The sequence below is a fragment of the Kwoniella dejecticola genome, chromosome 4 (genome assembly GCF_000512565.2).
Source record: "Kwoniella dejecticola CBS 10117 chromosome 4, complete sequence".
Taxonomy (NCBI): domain Eukaryota; kingdom Fungi; phylum Basidiomycota; class Tremellomycetes; order Tremellales; family Cryptococcaceae; genus Kwoniella; species Kwoniella dejecticola.
The window spans coordinates 24,941-41,014 of record NC_089304.1 but is presented as its reverse complement, the minus strand read 5'-3'; the positions used below and the strand labels follow the sequence as shown (position 1 = coordinate 41,014).

The window sequence follows — 16,074 nt, the reverse complement described above, 5'->3', positions numbered from 1 at the left end:
CATCAGATTTCACCAAACGAAACACAATGACCGGTATTGACAGACTCAGATCTAACTCAAGTTTTACCGTGAACTACGAGGAAGAAGTGAAGTGCCTGGGGGACGCGGACGGGAAGAACGAAGGTGGTGAGCCCGTGCACACACTCATACCTCCTCCCAACCTCCACGAAATGTACTCATCAAGAACAACGACGCTGATGATCTCGCGCTACCGCATCTACAAATAGAGGAGTGTGAATGGAGGAAAAGTCGCAATGGGACGGAATACTGCATTTATTGCAATCGAGAGAATTAGGAGCACATGAGGAAACTCGTTTACTCGTTCACTGTATACACACGCGATCTGTGTTGGAGTTCGCATGTCAGTGTGTGCACTCATAGCTCCCACACTATCATGTCCATGCATCAAGGTATACACGTTCACCTGTCGTGGAGCATATCATTCCCACTGAAGCGAGTCCTGTGGAGCACAAACAGATTATCGTTTTCTGGTTCTGATCGATCGGAATTAGGTTTGATTCTAGCTCAATTTCGAAGTTACGATGCATCAATCATGATATGCAAGCACCGTGCGGTAAGCATAATCAGTCAATGTACGAGAGACGTATCCACCGTGGTTCTAGATCAAGATCACAAAACCAGATACCAACGCAAGAATTATGTATTCACCATCATCGCCTCGCTTATGTTTATATACCTTTCTGCGAAGATATGCCACGAACTTTGGTCGTGTTGTCCATTCACATTCTTCATTCAACCTTCACTCCTCTTTCGGCCGCTTGCGTGGTGGTGAGATCTTAGTATACTTTGACCGCCTCCATTGCATATGCTGCATATGCTGCATATATAGACTAATTGGGTTAGAGCAAGAAGGACATGTACGATAGATTGATCAGCGCATAGTGCTTTGAAAGTTAACTTGAAATGGTAGGCTCGTATCGGATCAACCCGTTCTTGCTTCTTGCCGATTTGTCAAGATATGCAGAAGATATAGAAGATATCACAATGCCTCGCAGTATCATAAGTAAGCCTCACGTATGTATAAATGACTCTTACTCGATCTGTTTTCGCTCCTTGTTCGTTCCTTCGTCAGCCATCCCAACACAACCAACGAACCAACAACAAACGGTCCAGATTCCTCCACGTTGCCACTGAGGAACTCAACGATACGATACAGTCAATACATCTACGATGACTATCATCCCCAAAACGCACCTGCCTAGATGCAGGGATCAAAAGCAAGCCGACGACTCGAAGTCGAAGGAATACATCTGTTCAGGCGACGAGGACGGAGATAATCTGGGTGGTAAGTTGGGATTCCACATTGCAATTTACCCAATCCCGCGTCTCGCATATCAACCTCGCATCAATACTGTTTGAGTCATGACGCTGATCAGCCTTGAATTTGTGATGACACTTACAGGCGATTGCGACTGGCAGACCCAGGATGATGGTTCGGAGGTCTGCGTATTCTGCGAAGCATACAAAGACTAGATTAAGTTTTCGAACGCAGGGGATCCTTATTCTCTCATAAGGTCTACCTTGGGAGCTGCAGCAGCCCTACTTGTAAAAATCACAACGATTCCTACTTATGTATCGCTCGAGCCAATGACAGTTTTGACCATACTTGTCACTGAGAAGAACATCGTGGTCGAGGACTTTGTTGTAAAATCATTATGGGCTGTGAGCGGGCTTTAGATCTATGTATACGCTGCAGATCGTTTCTCCCTGACTGAGAGGCATTACCGTAGCGTGGCGATGGCGACGAACGAGCAGCATTGTGTCAATGTTCATCGAATTTCTCATGCATACGATCACGAGAAGCCGTTTTTATCCTTCAATCTGCGTGCACAGCTCCTGCAGTATAGCCAAAGGAGCCTAATTCGTATCGCTGTTGTATTGGGCCTATTGCGCCGACTAGACCCGACAAAGTATGTCGTTGTTTGTTTTGAAAGAACAACAAAGATTCTTTCTCACACATCCGATCCTTTGGATGCGCTTCTTGAAACGTCGTGTGTGCCACGCAACACCGCCTCTCATCCCTTCCTCTGCCTGCCGAAAGGAAGTGATCGTCAAGGGGTATACCTTTCGAACGAACCAAGGGAAAGTAAGCTTCAAGTCGACTATTGTTTACGCATTCTTCGTGGATGCTGACGTACATTATAGCTGCTCTGTGTGTGTAGACCTCAACCTCAACCTCACCTAGAACCTCGAGAGTCTCAACAAGCACCGCAGACGCTTGACAGTGATACAGGTTCACCAGCGCCCGTCGCTTGTCAAGAATCTCAGCGTTTCAGGAAGACTGTTTCTCCAGGACTGTTGAGAGATTAAGCAGAGTAAAAGAGTTGAAAGGTCGACTTTGTACGATATGAGGCTTCTTCGATCGTTGAGAGGGCGCTTGTCGAAGCTGGACTTTGGAAAGAACTTGGGAGATAGCTTTGAAACGTTTCGTCTTGACTTCTAGCTCATCCAGCGAAGCAAATGGCAATGGAGTCGTCGATTTGTCCTTGTGCGAGGTCGGACGACTTGCAAGGTATAAATGCGAGTCCAGGGTCATCCACCACAGGCCAGATATCATCACTCCCAAGCCGCCAAGTTCTCCAACCCCAATTAAGTACCACTGCTACTACCACCACCACCGACTCGACATTGCAAGTTAATTCCATCCAGCTCGTTTAACTATACGATGACCGCCAACAAAGATCACGTACATACCGCACCTCGAAACTGCAGAGACCAAGTCATCAGGAAATATATTTGCGCAGGCGACGATAACGAGACCAACTTTGGCGGTAAGTAAAGCAAGTAAAGGAAAAGCTCGACGTGATTTACAGTAGAAAATTGACTTGGCTCGATCTGTTTTTCCAGAGGAATGCGTGTTCGTCACTGATCAGAATGGCGAGGAATGCTGTAAATTCTGCGAAGGATACAAGGATTGAAAGTCGCCACATCGGGACTTTCCGATCCAGTGGAATGCGGCTCAAGAGAGTGAATTTGCGATGTTGACGAATTAAAATGTGGTGGAGTCTACAAATCGTATTGGGTTGTGTCCATGTGATGTATAGTGTTGTGATCCGCAGAAAGAAACTCTAGTGGGTGTTTCACACATTGGGTAAAAGGTGCGAGCCAAAACAAATGACAGTGTAAGAAACGAGGAACCATCAATCTCGCTTGGTCCCCCGATGGTCGGGACCACAAATGCAACCAGCAGCTTTTTTGCGCACCATGCATTTTCATCGCTACTACAACAACACCTTACTCCCTCGTTTTTACCTCTACTCAGGCATTAGCGATCATGACATAATCAAGAGTCTCGACATCTAAGGGGCATCGTCGAAACCCATGTTGACAACGCATCGGATACAGTCACCGGCCTAGCAAGAAGGGCACAGAACCGTCAGTCGCTTTCTTCTGTGGCATTCAGTCGAGGTGTTGTAAATATTAGAATTGAAGTGAAGCCACTCACGTGCATGTCGTCAAATCCTTTGTTAATGGCTTCCAACTGTTGGTGATGGGTAACGAACTCGTCAACCCAGAGTGTACCCGCGAGGTAGTCTGAGGAGCGGGGACCAGAAAGGTTAGCATGGGTATTTCATATATGTACGATACGATGCGGTGTCTCAAAAACAAAGTACACCTCGTCTCATTGTGTTGTTGAGAGATGTAGTATGAACACGACTCACCATCAACGATACCAGGAAGTTCAGTTCGACCTTTCACCCCACCAAAAGCAGAACCTTTCCATGTTCGACCGGTGACCTAAAGCCCAACCGCAACATCAGTATTCCCGTCTGGATTCGATGAGATCCGCACGGTAGACTGACCAATTGGAATCTGCAAGAACACAGGAATCAGCATGGATACTCGAAGCAGAACAAGGGAGGCGCAGATCAAATCTTGACTGGGAGAACTCACGGTCGAGTGGCAATTTCAGCACCAGCCGGAGCGACACCGATGACGTTGCACACACCCCAACCCTTGTGACATGCCTCAAGAGCAGATCTCATCACGTGAACCTGAATACCAATGGTTAGCATTGACGGCAAAAGGTACATGGCCACTCAGACATCGACCATCAAGTACATGGTCCACTCACATTACCGGTGGCATCAAAGGTGAAGTCAAGTCCGCCATCAGTCTCTTCGACAAGGTAGTCAACGATAGATTTGCCTTCAGGGAGCTTGGTAGGGTTGATGAAATCGGCTGTGCAGATGGAAATCGGTCAGCCACAGCCCCTCCTGTCCACTTCAATAAGCTGGGACAATAAGTCTCGTTATATCCGGCTATGACTCACTAGCACCGAATTTCTTGGCCCATTCCTCTTTCTTGTCATTGGTATCAATAGCGATAATCCTCTTGGCGTTCTTAGCCTTTGCACCTTGCAAGATACTCAACCCGACACATCCGATACCGAAGACAGCGACATTGGAGTCCTCAATACCGGGGGTTTTGGTGGCCGCACCGTAACCCGTTGTAATCCCACATCCTAGTAGACAAGCCTTTTCGAGAGGGGCTTTCTCGTTGACTGCTACCACGGAGAACTTGGAAACGACGGTGTATTGGGAGAAAGTGGAGCATCCCATCTAGGAAAATCAGTGTCAGCTTACGATTCTTCTGTTCGGCGACTGGAGTCTAAGTCTATCGGGCTAAGAAGACAAGGATGATCTGTTTAAATGCTTACGAAATGCAAGATGTCTTTGCCTTTGCTCTTGAATCTGGAAGTTCCATCTGGCATCACACCTTTACCTTGAGTCGCTCGGACTGTTGGAAGACAATTTACCCATATACACATTAGCATGGAACATCACTCAGATTGCTAGAAGGACCACACAGATAGCAGTAACGCACCTCTACCGCAAAGATTGGTTTTGCCAGATTTGCAGAATTTACATTCCCTGCACTCTGTTAACATGCGATGTGATGTCAGTATATGTATTTTGTCATGAGTACACGTGATCATTTGTACCACTCACCAGCAGTGTACAGGGGTACGACGTGGTCACCAACTTTGACGTTGTCTACGCCTGACCCGATTGATTCGACAATACCACCACCTTCATGTCCCAGGATGACGGGGAAAGCACCTTCAGGGTCTTTACCCGATAAGGTGTAGTCGTCACTACCAAGACGAGACACTCAGCTTGCCATGTCCATCATACCCTGCCTTTGGACCGTACTTACGTATGGCAGATACCGGTGCTAAAATCATATGAGACGTCAGCTAGCGTACAGGTATCGTTGTCGGTGGTGGTGGACCGGACTTACTAGAGAATCTTGATTCTGACTTCGCCATCTTTTGGTGGAGCAACTTCCACATCCTCGATTGAAAGAGGCTTGCCTGCATGTGCATGAAATCATCAGTACAGGTCGCCCGAAGCTAGAAACAGAGAAAGAGCTAGGGTCTGCGCTCACCAGCCTCCCAAGCGATAGCAGCTTTACAAGTGATAGTCTACCATCGGCGTTATGTCTTTATCAGCATTACTCGTATCTCTGACATCCGACCCGTCGGACAGACTGACCTTTCCTTCGGTGGACATTTTCGATTCCGATACTATTGTCTTCTGTATAAGATGTGAATGGTATGATAATGATGAGAATAGAAGATATAAGAGTGACAGTTTGCTCTTTTATCTTATGGGTTGCGGAGTGGTTGCCGAAGGTTACCGATTGGAAGCAGGGAGAACACATTGTCCAACAGAAAAGTGGAGGGCAATTCTCACTCCCACTCTCACCAACTTGAGTAATCCTTGTATACATCATCCTCCCTCATCGTTCGCAAGATCCTTGAGGCTATCAAGGCATGGACTGCGTGCAGTAAGTGCTGGCGGACAGGATGTGGATGAGGGAAAATTTCATGTGCACTATGAAGCCGGTGTCATCTTGTAGAGATTTTGACAAATGCTTTGAAACAAGCCGGAGAACCGTTGAGATCATAATTGTCATGATCACGCATCCTTTTCCTCCTTCATATACTTTACATGAGCAGCACCTGGAGCCACATAAGACTCATTTCTCGATATTTCTCGATGGGATCAGTAGCTCTAGGGGAAGTGAGACCGAATGGATTTCAAGTTGAATGGCGTCGACATGAGTGTCTTACTATAACGTGTGCGCGTCGTCCTCCTATTCCCAGAGTGCGCACATAACAGTCCTCCTACTCGATTCAATCCGACTACATCTCGCCATATTCCCCTCAGTCGCCTTCACGCCTTCTATTCAGATACACCTCCAGCTGGAATCTCTGTTATATCACTTCTAACGTTGACTTGGAATAATGTGATCCAACTCAATCTCATAGGAGGATCAGAATGACTCCCTCATCAAGCAAGATATCTCCCTTATCTCCCGTTGATCCTCGTTCTCCTACTCGATCACCGCCTGCAACCCTCGATCAAGCTACAGTCTCTTCCTCTTTATCTCTCTCACTCCTTGCGATGGACCTCAACAGTCCACCAAACGAACAACAACCCAGACAGCCAAGATTTTATCTACCCTCCACATCCAACTCCTCACCCCGATCTTCACCAGTAGCGCCCTTGTCCAGAGTACAGTCTGGCGGCCAAGCAGACATCTTACAGTCGGGGATCGGTCAGGTCGACTCCTTGTCATCACCTGTCGCAACCACTACGTCAAGCTCAGTCAGGAGAGCTGCATCCAATGGCTCGAGCGGTTCTGGTCTATACGAGAGGAAATCATCAAGAGCGTCAATAAATAATCTGCGATCTGCGTTGGAGCTATATCAAATCCATCCAACCACAACTCTACCACAATCTGCACTGCTCTCGCCTGACTTCGTCGGTGATGGCGGAGGACCTTCAGCTCTGCCGTTCTCAGGCTATGAATCCCATGTGGTGGAACAGACCAATCAAGGATACAAGTCGGATTCTTCCTGCAATGATGGTTCTGACCGAAGTTCGCATACACATCACAGCTCCATCAGCTCCGAGGATCTAGGCAATATGAAGATGGATGCGCTGGTGGACATACATCGAGTTCTATATAGAGGTAAAGAGGATCTGCAGGTGCGAAGGATAGAGCTATGCTTCAAGGAAGAGCTCAAACAGGTGAGAAGGGTGGTCGAAAGATGGTTTGAAAGCGATTGCAGTGAGTGAATGCTGGATTTCTCTCACCCCTCTTACCATTTGTGAGGATTCTGATGGGGTGGTGACTAATCTCATTGCCTTTCCAGTATACGAACAGCCTCTTGTCCGACTGACTTCCCGAGAGACCATCTTGATGCATTTCGCCCTCTTACACGTCTTCGGCTCAGTCTACATCCCTTCTTTTACACCCGTCGCGACCATCATACATATTCAAGAGCTCGTCCACCTGCTGAAGACATACTTCTTGGGGATAGATGATGACGATGATAGTAATCAGACATCAAAGCCGCCGGCCAGAACGGCAAAACTACCTCAAGTGCCGAATGCACCAAATCCTGGTCGAGAAGAACAGTTACTTGGCTTAGGGCTAGGCTTAGACGCTCCTACCAGACCATCTCCGCAACCCGCTCAAGGTCTTAGGACAGCTCAAGATTCCGCTTCCGACCTATCAAGTCAGACCAGGAATAGAGGCGGCGAGCCTCATAAGAGGACAGGCTATCAGGGCTGGTGGAAATTATGGGATATCACGGCTGAATGTAAAGAAATCGGCGAGATGGAATGTTACGGTGAGCCAAGCCCAGACTGGTTGTCAGTATCAATCTGATAGCTGCGTGTTCCCTAACAGATGGTCACTATCTGGCTATGATTGAGCAGTGAGTTGAGCAGTCGAGAAGCCTCCAACCATTAGTCACACGCTGAACTCCAAACTTCTGTCTCTCCTACAGCGTTCTGCGTTTATCACTTCTGCCGAATCTTAGGAATCGCTCGGAAGAGCAGTCAGCAACTCATCATCCCTCAGCTTATTTCCATCCTGCAACAGGAAGGACAGCCCCCACATTTGGAACACAACAAGGGCCACGACCTCAGGCTCGAGAGAACCCTCGAAGAGGGGAACAAGGGATACCCGCTGTGCCTTTGCCTTCTTTCGCTAGAAGATTGATTGAACTGATGTGGGCCCAGGTGGAGTGTTGGCTTGATTGGGATTTACGGGTCAACACCATAGTCCAGTTCAACGAAGTTGGTGAGTCGAGTCCATTTGAACCTCCCTTTTGATCTTGAATTCTCATCGAAGACGCTGACTCTGAGGAATTGCCTGTGATAGGTAAAGCAACTCATCTGAGAGATGTAGTGGACATTCGAGATCTGGTTGAATTCGTGGTACCCTTCGCCAAGAGGTTGCGATGGATCACCAAGTCAATCGGTATCTTCACCAGCATCATCGGTGCGATCATCCTTGCTATTTTGGAGGATCATAAGGAGTCCAAGCCAAAATCCACGGTCAAAGCTGTACAGGTCACTGTCCAGCGACAAAGAAGTCAGCCTGTCGCTGCATCTCAGCCTGCCAAATACATCGAGAAGACCTCTACGGGGAAAGAAAACATGGTGTCACCCGTTGTCCCTCTCCCTGTATATGGTGAGTCTCCGTCTGCGCCATGAGATCTGCTAATGGGTACAACTTTGGTCAGATGAGAAACCTTCACACAGTGCTCCCTCCAACTTGCCCTCCGCCCCAACAGTGCGTAGATCCCCCTTGATGAGTCCAGAGAGGTCACAACCTCGATCCAGAAGGCTCAGTGCGCCTACACCCAATTCCGACTCTCCAAATGTGCTAGGATTGGAAAACATCTCCCCGCCGAAAGAAAGCAAACAATGTGTGGTGACTCGACATGCTAGAACTGCGGAAGCAGACACCGATCGAGATTGAATTAACTGAAACTGCCTTGAATATGTATGAGATGATTTGCCGTGACTACTCGTTGTACTCCATGCTCTTTTGCTATGTATACTTTGTACGTTCTATATTTGTATGTATGCGTTGTACTGTTTTTGACAATGTTGTGATGATGATAATGACGAATGACGAGTGACGTTTGTCTGTATGGTGAAGGAGTGACCTATTCCCATTTAATCTTGTGACCTGTTACTTATCGTCGTTGTTGTTATTCCTTTATTCTCATTTCACCTCATTCATTCGTCCATCACAGATACAATCATTCATCATCAACGTGAGTAAGCTCATACCGCTGCATCCTCACTCACCGCACTGAGTAGACGGTGGTTGATGATACATACATATCAATCAGGTACAAACTATTATCTACCGTGTCACGAACGTGTCACCCTTCGATCGGTTATCTCCCTATCACCTCGATCACTTTACACGTTCTTTCGTCATACCTTCTATCAATATCATCAATCCGACCGCATACACAGTGAAACGTACAATTGAACTTCGATACTCAGACAACAAGGTCCGACCGAGTCCGCCGACAACTACCATCAAGGGTTGTCTGATTGTATAATTCCCAGTAAACACAGCTATCACCCGTAGAGAAAGATGTAGGTTTATCAGTACTACTGAGTCCAGTCTTGTGCCTTATCTTCGCTAATGTAAGTGAACTTGCAGCTCTCTAGATAGGCTCTGTGTGCTTGCAACAGAATCGATCCACCCCACGGTCTCATCGCCTGGCATGACCTGTTGTGCGAGAATCACTGGTGACCCGATCCGTGTTAATATCCGTGAGTTGCGTTCCTCTTCCTCCCGTGTCCAGCGATGCGACAGATCAGGTAACACGGCGTATGCAACAGAATGAGTGAGGAGCGGTCTACTGATTGACCTAGTCGCAGTATCCTCCATCTACAACTATCTAGCCTAAACGCACGGAACCGTGTCTTCGGATATCCTCACACATGGCTCCCTCCCCTCCGATAACCCATTCAAATACTCAGAACATTCATCAGTCCCCATCGAAACACGGTCATGGCATCTTTCATGCCCACTCGCACCATGTTCATGGACACCATATACCTCTCATTTCCCAACGGCCTTCCTCATCACATTCGGCTCACTCACGTCCCCAGTCAAATCAACACTCTCCATCCTCTTCTCCCACTAAATCACCCAAGAAGTATCCCGCTCTCACCCTGAGTCATGAAGCCCTCAGAGGCGGCACCTCCGAGCCGAGTGTGTCTCGCACTAAGAGCAAAGGTAAGGAGAAAGAGAAGGAGCGGGATGATGCTCAGCGGAAGGCGAAGGACAGATTGTTGCGGGAAGTGGGAAGCGCGACTATCAGTCTGAGAGCTGGAGTCGTAGAGAGTCTCGAGAACGGAGAAGAGGAGGACGCCATGGAAGACTTTGCAAAAGCAGTCGATGCTAGGCAATCGGAAAAGGCTTTCTCAGTGGGATCGAAGAAGCCTATGCTCTCACCTAATATACCCCTGCTCAGATCATCGACAAATGCTACCATCGATCGAACTCGCAAGGCGCGGTCAAATTCTCTACACCATCCCACCACGCAAAGCAGCTCGACCGCTGAACGATCTTTCTTTCTCCCCCACTATTCTACGGACCAACAATATTCACTCAAACCCCGACATGTGAACGTCCCCTCAGGGAGCGGCTTACCCTTAGAGCTGGGATTAGGTGGGGACTTCGATCTATCATTTGGAGAAGCTGTCAGGCGAGGAGAAGCAGGAGAGGAGATGCCTTTGCCGAAGGAGGCTCTTCGGGTCTTATGTGAGGCGAAGGAAAACCTCGGTATTGGCAGCGGAGTCAAGCAGGGTAGGAAGGGTAGTATGGGGATGGGTTTGTTCAAGGAATCAAGAGAATCAGTACCGACAACGAAGAAATTGAAAGAAAGGCAAAAGGACAAGGACAAAGACGTGGACATAGCTGTGGAAGAGGAGGAAGAGCCGTCATTTCAACCATCTTTCGAACAGAGCCGCAGCTACTCCACTGCCAGGTCCCAGTCTAGATCTAGAGCAAGGGCAACGACCACCAGCTCAAGGGTTACAGTCACTAATCTGCCTGTTTCCCTGCGATATCACAGCTCGTATAGCCTTCGGCAAGACTCGACTGGCAGCAATATAGGGGATAGTCCAGAGTCGAGTGTGCCTAGTACGCCCGTTCCCATTCGAGCAATCTCGAGGCGACAGCAACAACTGTTGGAACAAGACGGCACCGGAGAAGACAGGGGAAGCGAGTCTCCTGTCGGCATCGCCATCGCCTCACCTTTGCTTCGATGCAGATCGTCAGAAGCCCAAGTTGAATCGCCTGGTCATGTCTCACCTTTGGATCAGGAAGCGGAAGAGGATGACGAGGACTCTGGCTGGACTACAACCAGCACGGAATCCCTATCGGAGGAAGAAGAAGACCAACAATGGCGGTCCGATCAGAATGACGACAGCGACGGGTCCGAAGATGGATTGACCGTGCCTCTTCAGCCTTTCAATCACGCGGTTGGAGGTCACAGCAGCATCTACAAATTTACCAGAAGGGCTGTATGTAAAGTGAGTCTAGCATGTATCATCTCTAATATCTCTCGAGTCATTGAACCTTTCTCCTCTTTCGTGTGAGTATGGGATTCCCTGCTGATGAGGGCCATTTTCGCGGACCCTTTAGCCTCTAGTCAGTCGCGAGAACATCTTCTACGAGGAAGTCGAGCGACTAGCACCCGCCCTTCTAACCTTCATCCCTCGATATCTCGGTGTCATGCTTGTCAATTACCGTCGACAGATGCGAGCGCCAACAGAGGGATCCATGACTCCCCTCGATTCACCTCATACCACTCTAAATTCACCTTCCGTGTCCCATCCCTCCACTCCAGGTGCTACAACGACTCGACCAATACTCCATCCTGCAGCTACGAACCTCTCGGCTCATTCCACTAGAAGTATGCCCGCTATGGAAATCCCAGAAGTTTCCCTCGATTTCAACCGACACGTCGTCCCAGACTGGTTGTTCAAGAAGGATGACAGGGGTCGAACCAGAACGAGTAGAATGTACGGCACTTCGGAAGAAGAGAACGCTCGCAGAACACTCAGACCTTCTTCAGCACGATCACAAGAATTTGTCAGGTACAACTCCCATTCTCCTTCTAGCTCATGGCAAAGCTCGATACTCGGCGGGTCGCCTCACCTGAAAGCGAATCCCCTGAGCCAACCATCCATGCCAAAGGCTATACAAGAGCGTGACGAGCAACCTTCTACTCCTGCGCCTTCTCCGTCAACCTCTTTCCTGAAACAGCATCTTCACCACACGACTTCCACACCCACCTTGCCATCAAGAATAGGCGCATACCCATCCCACCCCAGCTTGACCTCGTACTATAACGCCGATACCTCCGGGGGATCCGGCAGCGGCTACAATTCTCCTCATCCATTTGGCGGAACAGGGTCAACTAGTGTCAACACGAAGCTGAAAGATCACGTCTTCGCAACCATACTGAAGAAGCTAAGGAAGAGGGGGATGGGTTTACATAAACACGACGACGACGCTGAAGAAGCGGACGATGAGTATGGGGACACCGGAAGTGTGAGATCAGGCAGCGGCAGGAGATCACGACGAAGGTCTGACTACAGAAAGATGGAAGCTACTGGCAGCCTAGATATGAGATCACATAAGGTACCGGAAGAGGACGATGGAATCCGGCGCACCCAGAGTGATGTAGTCTTGAGTAATAGACTGCCAGGGAGGAAGCGTGACGAAAGCGTGGAAAGAGGAATGTTCGATATGGAAGACGTCCCTGACGAAGAATCTGGTTTGGAGATGAGGAGGAAGGAAAGAGGCAGAATACCCTTTGGGACTGGTCTGCACCCAATGACTATACACGAAAATCCTGCGCCTCTGGTTGATCATGACCAGGATTTTCACAGTCAAACCCAGAAACATGACTCCCCTCTACCAACAAACAAAAGCACAAGCTCGCTGGTACAGTCACAGTCGCACATCTCCGTTCCACCTTCACCATCTGTCAATCCTGAAGATATCGCTCGACAAGAGCTGTTCATTTTCATGGAAGATCTCACTGGCCGGCTCAAGCATCCATGTGTGCTGGATCTCAAGATGGGCACAAGACAGTATGGGTACGATGCCACGCCTTTGAAGAAACGAAGTCAGAGGAAGAAGTGTGATGCGACTACTAGTAGAACACTTGGTGTAAGGATGTGTGGGATGCAAGTGAGTAGTAGCTGTCCAACTGATGTCTCGTCGCCTTACATCTCACATTCTAACAGATACCTTATCGTACCAAAGTGGCGTGCTAATCAACCTATGTAATAGGTATGGAACAACGAAACTCAGTCATTTGTCTCAAGAAACAAATACCGTGGTCGAGAAATCAAAACGTCCGATTTCCCCGCTGTTCTACAAAACTTCCTCTCCGATGGCAATACTCTGCTTATTGACCATATCCCCATCATTGTCCAGAAACTGCATAATTTAGCTGCCATCCTCCTGCAGCTAGATGGTTTTAGGTTCTATGGCTGCAGTCTACTATTAATCTATGACGGTGATAAGGAAACGCAAGATCACTACATACAGGTGGTAAATGGGGAAGATCACAGATTGAAGACGGTAGATGAGGCAAACGATGGGGACGATGAATGGGCGGAACATAGACATCGACCTATCAAGAGATTGGAGCGCGACCAGCCTGAAGAGACGGAGAGGCGAAGTAGAAGTGTGGATATACATTCCAGACGACGTAAATCCCACTCACACTCTCACTCTCATAGCCATTCTCACGCACGACAGCACCCTCAATCAACGCCTGGCCATCGGACCACGAAAGGTGAAGTCAATATCAGAGTCGTCGATTTCGCCCATACTACTACCGGAAGAGATTTTATGGCTCTGTCTGAAGCCGAAACGAAGGAGATGAACAATGAACCAAACCTAGGTAAAGGGTACGACACGAAATACGACCCGGAAAGTGGGCTAGCCATCGCTCGATTCCCGCCTAAAAATAGAGGCAAGCCGGACATGGGATTCGTGTTTGGGCTCAAAAATGTGTGTCAAGCGCTTAGTGACATCTACGAGGAATACTACGATAGGCAAGCAGATAGTAATATGGGTAGAAAGCTCGAAATCAGGGAGCATAGTGATGTGTTCGACCAGGCCTTCGGAGCCGGAGAAGAGGGTTATTTGAGTACTTGACCGGAAGGCGGAACCCAGCAAGTGTTTTTCAGAAGAAAGGATTGGACATAAGTCGAAGTATCTCAGTAGTATATATAGCTATAATCGTATCGTCTTGTAAAACGCATCTTACATATGCATCCATACATCTATGCTCCTCTCCTAGATAGATAGGTAGGTCAAATTGGACTTGCGGAGTATGCCGTATACGGATAGTATCCCTCTGGTACAAAATAAAGTGTTGCTCACGCCAATCACCAATCCCAAAGTTCGATTTGCTAGCCCCCAATGCACTAGGTGATAATCACTAATTAGACAAATACAGTCAGGAGGCTCTCGAGGCAGCAACATAATGCCTACATTACCCGAAATCACGCCAGCACTGGCATCGATGGCGACATATCGTCGATCGGGTTTTACCGAATGCTGACCAAGTCGGGTATTGCGTGATTGTGTGGGAATGGCCATATCGCTAATCCAGCAGCTTGTATATAATACTATCTCAACACTCAGGTGCTTGCAAGGTGAGTTCAAAAACCAGTCACCCAGATACGCCCATAGAACACATCACCAAGAAATTCACTGATACCATGGCTCCTACCGAATTCATCAGCGTTACCTTTCCCAACGACAACACCGAACTCGCGCCCAAACCGGGAGCCGGAGTCGACACCGACTTCCTTGTAAAATATGCCAGAGCTCTCGACGATAATGACTACAACTATACTTTGATTCCATACGGATCAGCTAGTTTCGACCCTTTCACACTTGGTGCTACCGTAGCAGCTGTCACCCGAAAGCTCAAGATCATCATCGCCCTTCGACCGAACACCATGTACCCTACGGTGGCTGCCAAGCAGCTCGCTACTCTCGACCAACTCTCTCACGGTCGGGTTGTCGTACACTTTATTGCTGGTGGTGACGACGTGGAGCAAGCTAGAGAAGGAGATTTCTTGAGCAAGGACGAGCGATATGCTAGACAAGAGGAATATATCAAGATTCTCAGACAGGCGTGGGCCTCTTCCGATCCGATAAATTGGGAAGGCAAATATTACACTTTCAAGGATTTTAGGAACAACGTCAGACCTGTCAACGGTACCATCCCTGTATCTGTCGGTGGATCTTCGCCTGAAGCTTACCGAATCGGTGGTGCATTAGCGGACATTTTCGGTTTGTGGGGAGAACCGCTGAAGGAGACAAAGGAACAGATCGACAGAATTTACGCTGCTGCCGATGCCGCTGGTAGAGCTCCAAATGACCGACCAAAAATCTGGGTCACTTTCCGACCTATTCTCGCCGAGACTGAAGAACTCGCTTGGAAAAAGGCACATAACATTCTCGACCTGTTGAAGAAGAATCGAGCTGGTCCCGCTATCTACCCTTCCTCCGACAAAGCACCACAAAACGTTGGATCTCAGCGATTGCTCGAGATCGCTAAAAAGGGCGAGGTACAAGATCGAGCTCTTTGGTACCCTACCGTCACAGCCACCGGTGCTAGAGGAGCATCGACTGCTCTTGTTGGATCGCCTCAAACACTCATCGATTCCATCCTTGACTACGTGGATCTCGGTTGCGATCTCATCTCAATCAGGGGCTACGATAATTACCACGATGCTTTGGATTACGGTAGATACATCATTCCCGGTGTCAGAAAAGCTCTGAAGGAAAGAGCGAATGGTGTAGAAACTAATGGTAACGGTATCGAGGCTAACGGACATGGACAGGAGGTCAATGGTGAAAGGCCAGCTAAGAGGGCGAGAGCTATAAGGGAATAGGCGGTTCAGCAAATGATTTGACGTAGAGATCCATAATGCGAAATGGTATTTTTGCAGCCTTTGAGGGAGAAGCCCATATTTGATGCATGTTTTTTTTCACAGCAACGGTATCATCCATCATTGGCGTTGCCTGTGATGAACAGGCATGACTGGGATTACATGTTTATCCAAACAGCTGCAAGCGACGAATCCGGCCGAAGATGTTGTTCTCGGACGTGACCGAAGATGACGCGATCAATCGCAATCAGATTATCGCTGCATTGGCTTGATCTTTGCAGCT

At 48.3% G+C, this 16,074-nt stretch overlaps 4 protein-coding genes across 4 annotated transcripts; 3 read left to right on the top strand and 1 right to left on the bottom strand.

Moving 5' to 3' along the window:
* Positions 1 to 3,320: 3,320 nt before the first annotated feature.
* On the bottom strand, positions 3,321 to 5,537 carry I303_103280 (S-(hydroxymethyl)glutathione dehydrogenase; the record flags this gene model as incomplete). Its single annotated transcript, XM_018406626.1, has 14 exons — positions 3,321 to 3,374; positions 3,467 to 3,555; positions 3,684 to 3,759; positions 3,825 to 3,834; positions 3,916 to 4,016; positions 4,097 to 4,203; positions 4,295 to 4,583; positions 4,682 to 4,761; positions 4,849 to 4,902; positions 4,974 to 5,119; positions 5,182 to 5,199; positions 5,266 to 5,338; positions 5,413 to 5,449; positions 5,520 to 5,537. The coding sequence occupies 14 exons, from the start codon at positions 5,535 to 5,537 to the stop codon at positions 3,321 to 3,323; spliced, it is 1,152 nt and encodes a 383-aa protein (XP_018263434.1).
* A 771-nt stretch (positions 5,538 to 6,308) lies between these two features.
* On the top strand, positions 6,309 to 8,808 carry I303_103279 (uncharacterized protein; the record flags this gene model as incomplete). Its single annotated transcript, XM_018406625.1, has 6 exons — positions 6,309 to 7,104; positions 7,190 to 7,669; positions 7,729 to 7,756; positions 7,829 to 8,124; positions 8,206 to 8,517; positions 8,570 to 8,808. The coding sequence occupies 6 exons, from the start codon at positions 6,309 to 6,311 to the stop codon at positions 8,806 to 8,808; spliced, it is 2,151 nt and encodes a 716-aa protein (XP_018263433.1).
* A 986-nt stretch (positions 8,809 to 9,794) lies between these two features.
* I303_103278 (uncharacterized protein) lies at positions 9,795 to 14,040 on the top strand (the record flags this gene model as incomplete). Its single annotated transcript, XM_018406624.1, has 3 exons — positions 9,795 to 11,393; positions 11,506 to 13,062; positions 13,165 to 14,040. 3 exons carry the CDS (start codon positions 9,795 to 9,797, stop codon positions 14,038 to 14,040), a joined length of 4,032 nt encoding a protein of 1,343 aa, XP_018263432.1.
* A 569-nt stretch (positions 14,041 to 14,609) lies between these two features.
* On the top strand, positions 14,610 to 15,794 carry I303_103277 (uncharacterized protein; the record flags this gene model as incomplete). Its single annotated transcript, XM_018406623.1, has 1 exon — positions 14,610 to 15,794. The coding sequence occupies one exon, from the start codon at positions 14,610 to 14,612 to the stop codon at positions 15,792 to 15,794; it is 1,185 nt and encodes a 394-aa protein (XP_018263431.1).
* Positions 15,795 to 16,074: the final 280 nt, after the last annotated feature.